The sequence below is a fragment of the Vigna radiata genome, chromosome 3 (genome assembly GCF_000741045.1).
Source record: "Vigna radiata var. radiata cultivar VC1973A chromosome 3, Vradiata_ver6, whole genome shotgun sequence".
Classification (NCBI taxonomy): Eukaryota; Viridiplantae; Streptophyta; class Magnoliopsida; order Fabales; family Fabaceae; genus Vigna; species Vigna radiata.
The window spans coordinates 6,157,273-6,172,715 of record NC_028353.1 but is presented as its reverse complement, the minus strand read 5'-3'; the positions used below and the strand labels follow the sequence as shown (position 1 = coordinate 6,172,715).

At 31.8% G+C, this 15,443-nt stretch overlaps 2 protein-coding genes and 1 long non-coding RNA gene across 3 annotated transcripts; all 3 read left to right on the top strand.

Annotated features, from left to right (window-relative positions):
* Positions 1-386: 386 nt before the first annotated feature.
* Positions 387-6,888, top strand: LOC106757838 (signal recognition particle 54 kDa protein, chloroplastic). The gene is made up of 15 exons (XM_014640663.2): positions 387-533; positions 604-745; positions 832-899; positions 1,007-1,108; positions 1,408-1,560; positions 1,657-1,734; positions 2,135-2,260; positions 2,371-2,473; positions 2,706-2,806; positions 4,279-4,416; positions 4,507-4,650; positions 4,882-4,957; positions 5,563-5,648; positions 5,751-5,876; positions 6,294-6,888. Exons 1-15 carry the CDS (start codon positions 387-389, stop codon positions 6,399-6,401), a joined length of 1,698 nt encoding a protein of 565 aa, XP_014496149.1. The 3' UTR covers positions 6,402-6,888.
* A 516-nt stretch (positions 6,889-7,404) lies between these two features.
* Positions 7,405-8,828, top strand: LOC111241376. Its single transcript, XM_022778977.1, has 2 exons — positions 7,405-8,182; positions 8,404-8,828. The coding sequence occupies exons 1-2, from the start codon at positions 8,045-8,047 to the stop codon at positions 8,548-8,550; spliced, it is 285 nt and encodes a 94-aa protein (XP_022634698.1). The 5' UTR covers positions 7,405-8,044; the 3' UTR covers positions 8,551-8,828.
* Positions 8,829-12,104: 3,276 nt separating this feature from the next.
* LOC111241375 lies at positions 12,105-12,729 on the top strand. Its single transcript, XR_002667326.1, has 3 exons — positions 12,105-12,392; positions 12,486-12,570; positions 12,662-12,729. It is a non-coding gene; the product is annotated as an uncharacterized LOC111241375 (long non-coding RNA).
* The last annotated feature ends 2,714 nt before the right edge of the window (positions 12,730-15,443 follow it).

Here is a 15,443-nt window from a genome sequence, read left to right as displayed (position 1 = left end):
AAAATAAATATTTTAAATATTTAATATGTTAAAATTTAATTAAAAATATCTAAAATTATAAAAGACTTAAAATTTAAATAAAATAAGAAGCACGTATAATAAGAAGATAAAAAATAATTCCCTAATCAGTATACGATGTTTGATCACTAATAAAATAAATAAGAATAAATATTTTTTTTTCCGGATTTCGTAAACAAATAAATTAATTTTTAAATAACAAAGTGATTATAAAATTCATTAAAATTAATGAATAATATTTTTTAATTAATAATCATAAAAAATAAAGATGATGAAACATTGAGGCATGCCACGTTGTTACAGTGTGGAGTTGTAGCTGTGGATAACAGATAGAAAGGAAGCTTGAGAGGTTGTGCAGAGAAGAAGACATGGAAGCAGTAGCAGGTTCCCGCCATTTCTCCACTCTTTCCCTTTCTTTATCTCACAACAGAACCCTGCGTTCTTCTTCTGCCAAATCAGTCAAGCTTTCTCCTTCTTCCACCAACGCTTCCTTATCTTCCAGAAACTGGTTCGCGGTATGTTGCTTACTGTTTAACACAAACACGTTCTCTGGTAATTAATGAACTAATTAGTGTTGTGTGGCAGAGAGAGGTATGGGGTTGGGTGAACTCCAACTCCAAGGGTGTGGTCGGGAGAAGGGACCTGCGCGGATTGGTGGTGAGGGCTGAAATGTTTGGCCAATTGACAAGTGGCCTTGAGACTGCATGGAACAAACTCAAAGGAGAAGGTTTTCCAAATTTTACTAAAATTAAGGACTTATCACATTGATTAGATTGTTGTTGAAATGATTTGTATGTTTGTTTGTGTGTGTAGAGGTTTTGTCTAAAGAGAACATTGTGGAGCCTATGCGAGATATTAGGAGAGCTCTTCTAGAAGCCGATGTAAGTTGCCTTTTCAACATGTTTTTGAGTTGTCTCAAATTCTAGGAGACTGTTTTTGGAAGTGGAAAACAAACAGGGCCTTAAGTAGATGCGTGTTGTGTTGGCAGGTTAGTCTTCCTGTTGTCAGAAGGTTTGTGCAGTCTGTCAGTGATCAGGCTGTGGGTGTTGGTGTCGTTCGAGGGGTGAGACCGGATCAGCAATTGGTTAAGGTAAGTCTGAACTTTGCCGATGAATTCAACTGATTTTATCTCCTTTTTCTTTTATGTTGGGCGGGGGTTGTCAAACTGCATTTGGAGTTTGTGGCATGGAATGCTCCATATGACTTTTGCATTATAGCACTATTGTACTATTGCCTGTATATGTGTATTTCGGTTTGTCTTGATAATATGTGCATATTTCACATGCAATAAAGGTGTGATTTGTATGAGATATTGTTCTATTTTTTTCTGAGTACTGAATATCTATACAAGAATGAAATGGGTTTTATGCTGATCATTGGGTTTTGCAGATTGTAAATGATGAACTTGTACAATTGATGGGTGGAGAGGTTTCTGAACTGGTTTTTGCCAAATCTGGGCCCACTGTCATTTTATTGGCTGGACTGCAAGGAGTTGGGAAGACAACCGTCTGTGCAAAGTTGGCAAATTATCTCAAGAAACAGGTGTTTTCTTCTCACTTATTCTACCTCCTTTCTTGTAGTTTGTAGTTCCTGCACCTTACTGAAAATTTGAAGCTAATAATTTCAATTTTATCTCAGGGAAAAAGTTGCATGCTGGTTGCTTGCGATGTATACAGACCTGCTGCTATTGACCAGCTTTCTATTTTGGGAAAACAGGTACTGGATTTTTATTGCATTGAAGTTGATCCGTTACAATTATTTGAGAAATATGCATCCTTTAAATATTGTCATCAATGTCATTTTAAATTTTCAATTAAAACTTTTGTGTGGAGCCCTCAGATTCTGTTGCTACTACGACAAAACTGATGAAGAAAGTATTGCAGCGGAAGTGATGTGTTTTATTGTGTGTTGTTAGGGAGTGCTTTGGTATCTAGATATATTTTCTCCCAGGCATTTTCAGTGTATTTATTGATCTATATTAGGCTCTTAAAATATAGATTTTTTTTAACCAACTGAATCGGACATNANAGATCTGATTAGTATNATTTCACTTATCTCATTTTCTTCTGTCATTTTATATGTAGTCATATTTATAATTAGTTGTAGCTTGTATCAGGTAGATGTTCCTGTCTACACAGCAGGTACTGATGTTAAACCTTCAGAAATTGCCAAACAAGGCTTAGAAGAGGCAAAAAAGAAGAAAATTGATGTTGTTATTGTTGATACCGCCGGTAGACTGCAGGTGATTCTCTATGGGATTGGAAATGTTCTAGCAAATAATTATTTAATTTTTCTGTTTAATCTTTAATCATTTATTTTTTATTGATTACGGTTGTATTTCTTATTTGACAGATTGACAAGACAATGATGGATGAGTTAAAAGAAGTTAAAAGGGCATTGAATCCAACAGAAGTGTTGCTAGTTGTGGATGCAATGACAGGGCAGGAAGCTGCAGGTATTCAGAAGTGTATTTGTACTCCTATAAATGAATGGATTTTTTTTTCTACAAATAGTCCAATGAAAGAAAAAACATTTATATTTATGAAATGGTTAATAANTAATAATCATNTTACTGATCNGTTTCTTTTGGCTTTGGTGTAATCTTGTGCCTTGTGTAGGTTATTAATTTTTATACTCCAACATTATAACCGTTCCAAAATTCTGACACTACTATTTTCTTTGTACAGCATTAGTGACTACTTTCAATGTTGAGATTGGAATAACAGGTGCCATCTTGACAAAGCTTGATGGTGATTCAAGAGGTGGAGCAGCTTTNAGTGTCAAAGAGGTTTGACTGCCTTTATCTTAGCTTNCATAAAATGTTTTTATTTTATATTTATATTCAAACTTTGCTGCAACCTTGCAATTTGTTTGTCTTAAGCAAAGTTTACCATTCTATCCCATAATAATACTACAAACTCCTTCAAAGTTGGTTCCCTTAATTTACTGATGTGAATAATAGATGCTTGACGAAAGGAAATCCTACCATCTTAGCTGTTCTTCTTTGTGTGATGTGTTGTGTCAATTACATTGACAGAAGGCTAGAGATCAGAAATAACCCCACTCAATGGTGTTAAAATCCCATATTGGCAAGGAATATATCTAAAAGTACTTATAAAATTTGGCAATCATTTGGGTTAAGAATCAAAGTGTATCCAATCCTAGTTTTGGGTCTCTAATAGATGTTTAGTCTGGCAAACTTCATACTCTAAATGTTTGGTCCTCAGATGAAGGTTGGGTTAAGAGCTTGGAATCGAATCCTAATTTCAGGTTAATTGTTAAGGAGACAAATTTCATGCTCCAAACGTTCAGTTCTTGGATGATGGTTGTGTTAAATCCTACATCAACTAATATGGCCAAAAGACTTTTTCTAAGAATTGGGGGGTTCTTCCTTTAAAGATAGCTTTTGGGTTTTAGACAGTGAAAGGCCCGGGTAAATGACTTAATTAAGCATTTATTCGGAAATCGTTCTGTCAAATGAGAGTTTATTTGTAAATTGGGGCTTATTTTGATAAGCTTTTCAGTGTAGGCTATCGAAATAGAGTAAAAATGGTTTATAGAAAGTTCATAAGCCACTTCCATAAGCCAAAATAAGCTCTTCCAGACACCCAACTAGTCTATTTCTCTTTGATAGCTCAACCTCCTAACTTTTATGTTGTCTCTGAAATAACAATTTTTTTTTGACCCTGGTAAGTATTAACTTAATAGGTCCCTGTAATGTATTTCAATTCAAGAACATAATAGCCTGAAAATGAAATGTTGGCGAACTTGTCTAAGGATAAACAGATGTTACATTGCATCCTTGCTCTCATGTTGTGAATGTAAGTATCTAGGAAAATGTTGCAGATTTTCTCATAGAAATACACTTAGTGATCCTGCAACTTGTACTGATTACTCATGATTTATTCGAGATCTGCCTTTGCAATATTGTCCATAAATATCTTATAGCCACATTGAATTTGGAATGGGTGGCAAATATCTAAAACTGACTTATAGAACTCCTGGATTTCTGAGCCAAAATATACCAGTTGTGCGTCATTTAGTTTGTGAATGGATAGAAGTTGGCATGCCCTCAATTATGGGAGGTTTTGGTATATGTAATTGATTTTTTGAAGAGACAGTGTTTACATTTTGGATGAAGAAAACAGGGAGCAAAGGAATAAGCACATTTGGAACTGTGAAGTGATTAATATAACTTACCGTTCAAAGTCTCTTTCCTTCTCTCATATTTTGTTGACTTGGATAGTTCAACTATGGCAGGTATCTGGAAAGCCAATTAAACTAGTAGGACGAGGGGAACGAATGGAGGATCTTGAACCTTTCTACCCTGATCGGATGGCAGGACGCATACTTGGAATGGGAGATGTTCTTTCTTTTGTAGAGAAGGCACAAGAAGTTGTAAGTCTCACTATATTTATATATTTTTATTTATTTCTACAATACAAAAATAAAGTTTTCAATATGAATTGTTAATCACATCTGTTGTAGATGCGTAAAGAAGATGCTGAGGAACTGCAAAAGAAGATCATGAGTGCAAAGTTTGACTTCAATGATTTTCTAAAGCAAACTCGTACTGTTGCCAAAATGGGTTCTGTGTCTCGTGTCATTGGAATGATTCCTGGTATGGGGAAGGTATGAGATCCTGCACATGAATTGTACTAAATATTACATTTATGACAGTTTTACGTATGTTATGCTCCTTGGCAATTGCAAATGATGGAGGGGAATTATCTGACCACTATCTCCCAATTTTGGTTTATGAGCCTTGAATTGAGCATTGCTATAATTTACATATTATTCTTGATATTTGTGGTGTTAATTTAGTAAATGCTTTAAAGCTTATATAAATNTACATGGATGCAGGTTACTCCTTCTCAGATTAGAGACGCAGAGAAGAATTTGCAGAATATGGAAGCAATGATAGAAGCAATGACCCCTGGTCCTTTCTTTATACTGACCAATTTTTAAATAAAATTGCCCATACCATTTTTATTTATGTAATTTTTTTCTTGACATGGGAGCATATTTGGTAATTAGATATGATAGAGGAAACATGCAGCATATGTTGATGACATGCATTACCTGGCTGATTTATGATAGAGCATCCTTTGATCATTTACTTCCGCTTTTGCTACCAGTTCAATTATATCTATCAGCAATGATTATTTTTCTGTATTTTTGACCGATTTGCTTATACTTCATCCATTCTCCCCTAGGCTTTTAGTCAATTGGTGTTTTCCATGATGATTATGGCTTGAATGTCAGTTTTTTTATGTATAGGTTTCATCTTCTTCTTTGTTATAATATATGCATTGAGAGTGCGTAATACATATTATGTGCTACGGTAAACACATCTTCAACGTGCAAATGATCATTACATAACAAACTTGTCAGAAACACTCGTGGGCCCAGATTCCCTTGGTTACCAAATCATAAAACTGCTAATTTTATGCTTTTTTTGGTATTGAAAGGAAAATTGACTGTTATTTTAGCCTATAATTTCTCAAACATAGATTAAAACCAACCTTTCTTGATTACTTCCAGAGGAGAGGGAAAAGCCGGAACTGTTGGCAGAATCCCCTGTCAGGAGAAAAAGAGTTGCTGTTGATTCAGGGAAAACAGAGCAGCAGGTATGTAGAATGAATTTTATTTCAAAATTAACTAAGTGCATTAGAAGCTGCGGTCTATTTACCAGGGCTATACTTCCTAACACAAAGGAATGAATATATCAGGTAAGCCAACTTGTAGCTCAGCTTTTCCAAATGCGTGTTCGTATGAAGAACCTGATGGGTGTAATGGAAAGTGGATCACTTCCAACACTTAGTAATCTTGAGGAAGCGCTTAAAGCGGAGGAAAAGGTGATTTCATTTTCTATATATATGCAATTAACAGTTTTCAAGTTACTTTATTTAAATTTTGAATTAACTGAGCTAGTTTGTGTAAAATAATACTAGGTAGTCAAAACCTCATCTATAGGAGTGACATGTTTTGCGTGTTATGCTTAAAATGAGTTACTGCCAAGCATGTAATCCATGCTATGAGATGATTCTGAAATAATCCTAATCTCTTGATATGTCATTTTCGTTTTTCTTATACTTTGATTCGAAGTGCAAGACAGTTAGGGCCTTCTACATATTTTTTACATAGACTATCCCATTTAAGTTGTGTAACAGGACAAAATTGTAAATCTCGAGCTTGTGTTTGCGTGTGCAATTGTGCATGCTACTTAACATAGCATTTGATGATTTGTGTTTTCTTCATTCTGCTCGTATCAGGCTCCACCTGGCACTGCAAGGAGGAGGAAGAGATCGGAATCAAGGAGTGTATTTGTGGACTCAACAACCGGAAGACCAGCTCCTCGTGGTTTTGGGAGCAAAAGTTGAAAATCTCTAAAGGGTCCAAAACTAAACAATGAAAGTCTGGATCAACGGTCTTCAGTGATCAAAACGTATGATTTGGCTTTCTTCAGCTAAAATATTCTTTATCATTAGAACAATTCATATAGCTCCAACTTGTTTGATTCAGCTTTCTTCGGCTAAAATAATTATTTACCATCATTAGATAAATTCACATTGCAATGAGGGTTGTCCAGGAGTTTGATGTAATTTAGGCAGAGATGAGTTGTATCATATCTTTCAGGATATACAAATCTAAGAAGCATGCGAGTCATTCTTGCAAAATCTCAACTTCGTATCTTGGTGTGTTAGTGGAATGTTACACTTAAGACACCGTCCCATATTTCTTTCCATTTGATTTTCTAATTTGCAGGCGTTACTTTGTCCCCTGTTTGTAGTTCTGACATCGGAAAATGCATGTAATCGTGCAAGGATGGTTCAAGAATCCAAAATGCTATAGATGTCATCTTATGTATATTTATAGTCTGGCTCATCTTACACCAGAATATTTCTTCTAAACAACGGTACTTTATTTTGACAATTTTTTTTAATAATATTTTGACAATAGAATGTGTCATCAATTTATTAGTTTGTTTAAATTTATATTTTAAAAATATTTAAAATAGACTAATCACAAATTATTACGTATGAATCTTTAAAAAGGATATATGATGTCATTTTTTATTAACAAACATTGCCGTGTTTTACGGACCTATTACATCGGTTTATTCAGTAAAGTGGTAAAAAAGATATATTCATGAATATGTTTTTAACATTGAAGATGCATTTTTTTTTTATGAAAAAAATTATTTTCTTCGAAAAAAGATAGCAATTCATGTTAAATAAAATTCTAAAAAGTTAGTGTTAAGTAAATTTGAAATATAGAATAGAATATAATGAACAGAGTTACATTTTTTTAAGTAAACATTTGAAATATTCAAGTTTAACTACAAATTCGATTTTGTCTAAACAAATCAAATGTTGAATGGATATTTAATTGATAAGGTAAGTTTGAGTCATTCACAAATAATCAATATTTTTAGAAACAATACTATTCATACAAATGTCAAATAGCAAAAAGGAGTTTTCATAAGGTGACAATTCAAACTTTAATACTATACAAAATTAATCTTTTTTATTAAACCTATAAATAACTGAAGTTATTGACACCCTTAAATTAAGTAAAGTTAAAATGGATTGTAACATGATAGAGTGAGTTATATCCTATTGTTTGGATAGCGAGGTATACTTTAGTTTCCCTGAGAAAACGCGGAACTAGAATGATTATAATAGCAATATTTAGCAGACAGAAAACAGTATTGCACCGTTTTTCTATCATTTAAAGAAATCATTATGTATTTTTCTTGTTCGAATCATCGAAAGTTTAGCGGAGTCTGAGCAACTATCTCGGAGAGTTTGAGAACAGGAGGACCCATAGAACTCTAACAACAACCTTATTATTTGGAAAACTGACACTTGTCAATTAAATTTGAGGAATAATTTTGCATTGAATCTGCCATAAAACTTCGATCATGCATGTGTTTTTTTTCTCCTCTCCGTTCTCTCCAACTATCGAATTCAAAACGGAGGTTCCAACTTGCAGATTATTCTTGAGTAAAAAGTAGAAGAAAATGGGAAGCCCACCTGTGAGCTCAGACATATCGTTTCCACCAGCAGACATTGATCGGGAACTCGATCCTGCATCTGGCAATAATCATCTTCAAGTAGATCCAGAATCATCAGAGCTGGCTGCCAAAAAAAACTCCAGGGTACTAAAGAACATGTCACTTCAATAGTGGAACAATTATTTTTTTTATATATGTATAATCCAATATCAAAGTCAAAATTATTCTCGTTTATGTATATATTTTGATCATGATTTGTTTGGATACATTCTTTGACGTCTTACATATCATTAATCAAATGGGTTCTTCGATTTGACAACATGGCTTTCACTGATTGTTGATGATGTTTGGTTCATTGTTTGAAGGAGCAAGCTAAGGCGAAAGAAGAGAAAAAGGAAGGGAAAAAGAAGGATGGTTTGCAAACACTAAAATCAGCCATTATTGTTTCAGGCATAATTGTGGCTGTGGCAGGTGTTGCCTTTGCCGTAACCAAGAAGTTAAGAGAGAAATGAGTCTTTATTTAAAGGAAAAATACAGTATTTTGATATATATAATTTTTTTTACATTTATTTAATACTATTTTTCTTCATTTTTTTTCTTTAAAAAACTACAAAAATTATTTTTTTTAAATTATTTTATCTTTGTTAGATATGTCTAGTGTGTGTCATACCATCTTTATTATCCCTATGTAAGAAATGTGGAGATTACAGTGTATAGACATGGTCTTAGGTTGTTTTTCTTGGTCGAGTACCCTTTATATATAATTTTTTTATTTAACTTAATAAATCCTCATCCCCAACAATATTTAACGTTGAAGTGACCGTCATGTATGGCTTTTGCAATGTACCTGATGATTCACCTGTGAGTGTAAGTCACATGTATTTATATGGACACATTTTTAATCAGTAATTCATACCACCATTGTTAGTTGGATAACACTTGAGCATCTTATATTTCTTCTCCATTTTCTTTCTTTTCAATAATAACAGTATATAAATACGGATAAATTTTATTTCATAAATCTTTTAAAAAAATAAATAAATTTAAGTATTTTTTAATTATGGTATCTTAGTTTCTTCCTTAACAATATTTTTTTACGGTATCAATTTCATACTGGATGACATACTTCCTTGATATAAAAATAATATATAATATAACTTTTAAGAATTAAAAAGAATATATCCAAAATAACATATTGTAGGTTTTATTTACCTATATAAGACGCTTTTACTGTGTTAGTTCAAAACCTAGCTTTTAAGAAACCAAATTTTGAGCATGTTTTTGGAGTTTTCGTTAAAAAAACATGCTAATACAAAAACATGTTCGAAATTGAACCGAATTATGAACTAAAAAAAGTAAAAGTATGCTATTTAGATAAACAAAACCTACACTATACTAAAATAAAATAAAAATATATATTTATTTTAATTTATCAAAACATATATTTTAATACAAGAAATTATTAAATACGAATACAATTATTATATATATATATATATATATATATATATATATAATAACAAATTAGTATGGTTGATATATGGTATGAATATTAGGATGACTAAAAAAAAGTTTGAGGACTTTAATTGGTTTTTTTTTTAATTATCCATATCACTAAAACTAGTGTAATCAAATTTTGTATTTTAATATTAAAATGGTATTTTTAATTTGATTTCACTATTTCAATATTTTTAATTTTGTTTTATATTTTGAAAGACGAGTTAATATCATGATTTTCATCAGTTTAAAATAAAGATATTACAAAATAACGTTTAATATAAATATGAAATATATATTACTAAATTGAGAACTAAAATAACAAAATTTTGATAATATTGAAATAAAAAAATTAATTAATATAAGGAAATATTAAGATATTATAATATCTTTGATGTTTTGTTTAAATTTTTATATTTAATAACTGTTATGCTGTATTTGATTTATGTCAAAAAAAATTAAAGGACAAAAACATATGATTATTCACACAAAAGTTTTTCTTTTCTTGTTTCTCTTATAATTTCTTAGTTTCGGGAATGCAGTTTCACTTCAATAAAAGTAAAAATTAGCAAACAAAAATAATCATGGATTGTAAAAGGAAAATGATATTTTGACACCAATTTTTTTGACACCATTTTGATACTGCACACGTTTCAAAATGTGATTGGATGATTTCAAATTTTAAAAAAACTTTGATTTTTTTTTTCAAATATGCTCTTGTCTCAGTTTTTTTAATTTGAAATTGTCCAACTACGTTTTGACACGTGTGCAGTGTCAAAATAGTGTCAAAAATTGGTGTCAAAATATCATTTTCCATTGTAAAATACCCATGACATAATATTTATTTTATATTATTGTCTAAAATTGATGTTGCAAACTTGAAATACTTTCAAGAAATTAGAGTCTTTAAAAAAATGTAATTATCTCCCAAGACTAACTGTATATAGTAAGTATATTCAAGATAACAAAAATAAAAGTAAACTAATTTCTTACTCTGGTTTTAACATTTTTATTGATGAAAACTCATTGAAACTAATAATTTTTACAAGTCTTTTTTTTATTTAATAACTTTCTTTTTCTGTTATACATCTACAAATAACAAAATTTTAATAAGCTTAAAAAATAAAAAAAATATATATTAAAAATAGTGTGCATGTAATTTTTTAGTAATAAAAATATTACATAACTCAAACCAAATTTTTAATATTATTATAAATTTTTTAGCTTTTGCGGTCACAAAGAAAAAAAAAATTTAACTTTTGCACGTTTTCTTTAATTTTGTTTATATTTATTCGTACTGCCTACGGCAAACTCGCCATGGTAAAATAAAACCCACTCCGATCTCTTATTCTCTTTCTATTTTAATTCACTTCTCAATTATCACAACTTGTTTTTTTCTTGTTTCATCAAATCCAAGAAGCTTACTCAGGTCAGGTTAATTACATCATCACCGTAATTATTGTTTTAATTGTTGCAAAATTGATTAGTCGGTAATGATGATTTTGGATTGGTGCGGATATGCCTTAATTAACAGTTCTTTCCGATCAGTCTAAAAGATTAATATTAATGCACAATGCGGGCTCTACGACCCTTTGGAGGAAGAAGACAGGTCTTTATTGTTTTCTTTCATTTTTGTTTAATTATTGTTTCCAATGCGCAGGAGTTTTGTGATTTGATGCAAGAGATGATTTCGATGATGTGTTGGATACCAACAAACAGTAATACCAAAAGCAAATCCATAAAAGTTTGAATAAAGCGAATAATATCTTATCGAGATTTATGTGTATAAAGACGAGGTAATGATTGATTGAGTTGTAGTGTTTTTTGTTCTTTTGGAATGTCGTAGGTAATGTGTATGTTGTGTTTGAATGCGAGTAGGGGGACAATATGGAGGACCTACAGAGGATGTTCGTAGATATTTCAGTGTAACACTAGATTTAGAGGGTGGTATGATGTTTTAACTCATGAGTGACATGTTTTTACTCTGGCAGGTAATTGAGTGAAGCCATAGATGGTGGAGAGATATTCTCTAAAATTTCTGCTATTTTTACTTTTCCATGTTTTTTTTCTTTTAGATATGCTACTCGATGACCTACTTCTTCTATGTCCATCCAACTATGTGATAATGATCCATCTGTGAAAATGGTATGGCAAAACTACAGTTCTCTATATCTCAATGGTATGGCAAAACTACAGTTCTCTATATCTCAATGGTTGATTCACTGTGGTTGACAGTACTTGATGCATTATCCCGTATTTTATCAAGGTTTCTTTTTCTGCATACACAAAAAAAATGACACTTTTTGAAAGGTCTTGCACCATTCATTTAACATCTATGGACATTTTGATTAAGTAATCATGTTGATCTTCCATGCAAAATTTTAGAACAATGGGAAATGAATAAGCATGATTGGTTTTATTTTAGTATCGAGTCATAGAGATAAAGCACCTAAGCTTCTTTCTGATTTATATGAAATTTTAAATTTGAACAACATGGTCAAATCTTGATAATCTGCTGGATTTTATGAGTAAATTTATCATATAAAACGTAGTTTAGTGCTCTGAGATATTTTTTACCATCCTGGTTACAATTAATCTTAATTAACCATATATTGTTTGTTATTAAAGGGATACCAGCATTTACTCAAGTAAGTCAGTTTCTGCCTTGAAATCTTTTTTTTTTATTACTTTATTTTATTTGCATGACTTCTGAAATCAACTCTGAAATTAAAATGATAATGGATTGAAAACTTTGACAGGCTTGTGGGATTCTACGAGTTGTAGAAGTTTTAAACTCCTTTTTTGCATTCCTTTTTAAATTTACAATCAATTTTCGTACTGAAACAGAAAGAAAGAGGTAAATGTTTTAAAAATGTTATTAATAGTTTTTGTTTTCTTTTATTATGGTGCTTTTCATGAATTCAAGCTTACATTACGGAGATTTTAGCAGCGCTTTGCCGTTTCTTGTAACAAAACGGTCAGAACTATCACTTTATCAGAGGGATTATGTTGAGCTTACTCCTAAGAATGTGCAGGTGGTCCTTCTGGTTCTATTTTTCTGCTGTTTTCTTTTATGTACATTCCTACCCATCTAAGTGAATGGTCATCATGAATACCTACCTGCAGGTGTTGGTGGGAACTCTGGCAGCTTTATATCGGGCAATTCATTCTTCATATGCCTCTACTCAGGTAATTATTTCTGTTTTGTTTTATTATTCAGTGATAAATTGCTTGCAATGTATGTATAGAAATCGTGAATTAGGTTAAGTTTGAGATACAAGTCAAAACCATTTTTGGCCCTCCTCCAAATAGGTTAAACTTTTTACGTAATAATTGGTTCTTGAGTTTTTATTTATTTTACTCGAGTGGTTATTAGGAGTTTGATTTTCACTTCCCTCTACTGGCTACCGTTATTGAATTTCAATTTTTGCAATGAGCACAAGTGAGTACTGCTTTGTCTTTTCTTTGGTGCACAGATATTAGTTATATTTTTTTCTATTCAGTCTGCTTACTAAATGGCTTTTGATGTTTCTTTTTGCATTTCGCGTTCTTTGTTTTGGAGGGTATCTTATCCTTTCTTGTTTTGGATTAGGGATTTCTCCATCTCCACCTAAACAATACCCTAAATATTGAAATCTTGTTTCTATTAGATGACACATTTTTTCTAAAGGAGGCACCACCAACACTATTGAAATCTTGTTTCTATTAGATGACACATTAGGTATGTTAAAATAGTCCGAGAGTGCATGACTTCAATCGATTACATATTTATTATACCCGTTTACTACATATTTATTATAATCAGTTACTAGTACATGTAATTAAAATTATAGGGCATTGTAATTGATTACAATAAAATTATAATAAATTATCAGTGGAAAAATGGATAAAACACATGAAAGTAATCGATTATAAGAATGGTAATCGATTACTAGAAGGATTTGACCGTAGAAAATTTGTGGTTTTTGTATAGAATGTATAAAGTAGAAAACAAGATACAATATAAAGCACAACTTTAATTTATTGATATTAGAAAATGATGAATATAAAGATTTAAGAATTATTGAAGAAATGAACATGTCCTCCTATGATGACCTTTGTTGCAACAATAAGAACATTTTTTGGGGATTTGGTATAAAGTTTGAACCAGTATACGTATATCAATAATCTTCATTTCAGAGAGGTAAAATTATACTTCATAAGCCTTGTAAATATTGTGGAGGTTGTAAATCGAATTGACATATTGTGTTAGTGGTATATGTGAATATCTACAAACGATAATCACACAATGACTTGAGAGGGGAATAACTTGGAAGTGACTAGAATCACACCATCATTCATTTATTAAATTAGACATGGGTGATATTGTTGGGAGGTTGAGATTCCTTAAACATCAAATTTAGAATTTTGTCGATTGTTAATACCAAATTTCGTCCAGGTAATTAAATACGTAAATAATAAAAATATATTTTATCTCATTATTGTTTTATTTTATTTTATAGTATTGTTTTTTGTTGGGCTGAGTTCGGTTACGTGGGTTAGTTTCGAGTGGTTTTGGTTTGATTGTGATCACTGCATTCAAGTCAGGTCGGGTCGTATGGGTTCAGGTGGGTTCGAGTCGAGTGGCTTTGGGTTCCGTGCAGTTCGATTAGGTTGGGTTGGGTTCAATGCAGTTCAGTTGGGTTCGGTGTGGTTCAGTTTTGGTGGGATGGGTTGGGTTTAGGTGGACTCAGTTAGGTTGGATTCAGTTCGAATCGGTTGGGTTAGGTTCAATGCAGTTCAGTTGGGTTCGATGCGGTTCAGTTTGGGTGGGTTTGGTTAGGTTTGGGATGGGTTGGGTTCAGGTGGACTCGGTTAGGTTGGGTTCAGTTCGAATCGGTTGGGTTAAGTTGGGTCGGGTCAGATAGGTTCCAGTCGGGTTCTTGTGGGTTTCGATGGGTTCCAGTTGGGTTTTTATCTGGTTAAGTTGGGTTCGGAGGGTTGTGCTCAAGTGGGCTGCGATTGGGTTTGGTTGTGTTAAGTTCGATATGGTTGGGTCGGGTCGGGTCGGGTTGGGTTGAGTTCGTTTGGGTTGGGTTGGGTTGGGTTCGTTTGGGTTCGGTTCGTTGGGTTGGGTTGGGTTCGGTAATTTAATACCATATTGAATTTAGTGAAAAACTCGATAATTTAATACCATATTGAATTTAGTGAAAAACTATATTTGAGATTAATTTCCCTTGTTTAAATAAAAAACTCAGTAATTGAATACCATATTGAATTTAGTGAAAAACTCGATAATTTAATACCATATTGAATTTGGTGAAAAACTATATTTGAGATTAATCTCCCTTTTGTTAAATAAAAAACTCGGTAATTTAATATCATATTGAATTTAGTGAAAAACTATATTTGAGATTAATTTCCCTTGTTTAAATAAAAAACTCAGTAATTGAATACCATATTGAATTTAGTGAAAAACTATATTTGAGATTAATCACCTTTGTGTTAAATAACACATAGGCTTCTCTATTTATAATAGAAAAATATGAAATAGGTCCAAAATACAAATAATAAATAATAACAAACTAACTAAAGATAAAATATAAAGATAAAAGATAAATATAGAATAAGATAATATATCTAACAGGCTGGATTAGGTTCAATTATGCTGTATTGGGTTGGGTTGGGTTGTGCTGTATTGGGTTGGGTTGGATTCGATTGAATTGAGTTTGGTTCAGGGGTGTTTCATCCTACACCTCGAAGCCTTCATCCTACATCTCCAAAAATTCCACTTTTGACCTTCTTACAACTGATCTGCACCTCTAACTTTTTCAAAAAAGTTTCATTTTTAACTCTAATAAATATCTTTTCATATTTTTTCTCTTTCTTATTAAAAATCTACACTACCTTAATAATAATTTAATTTAAT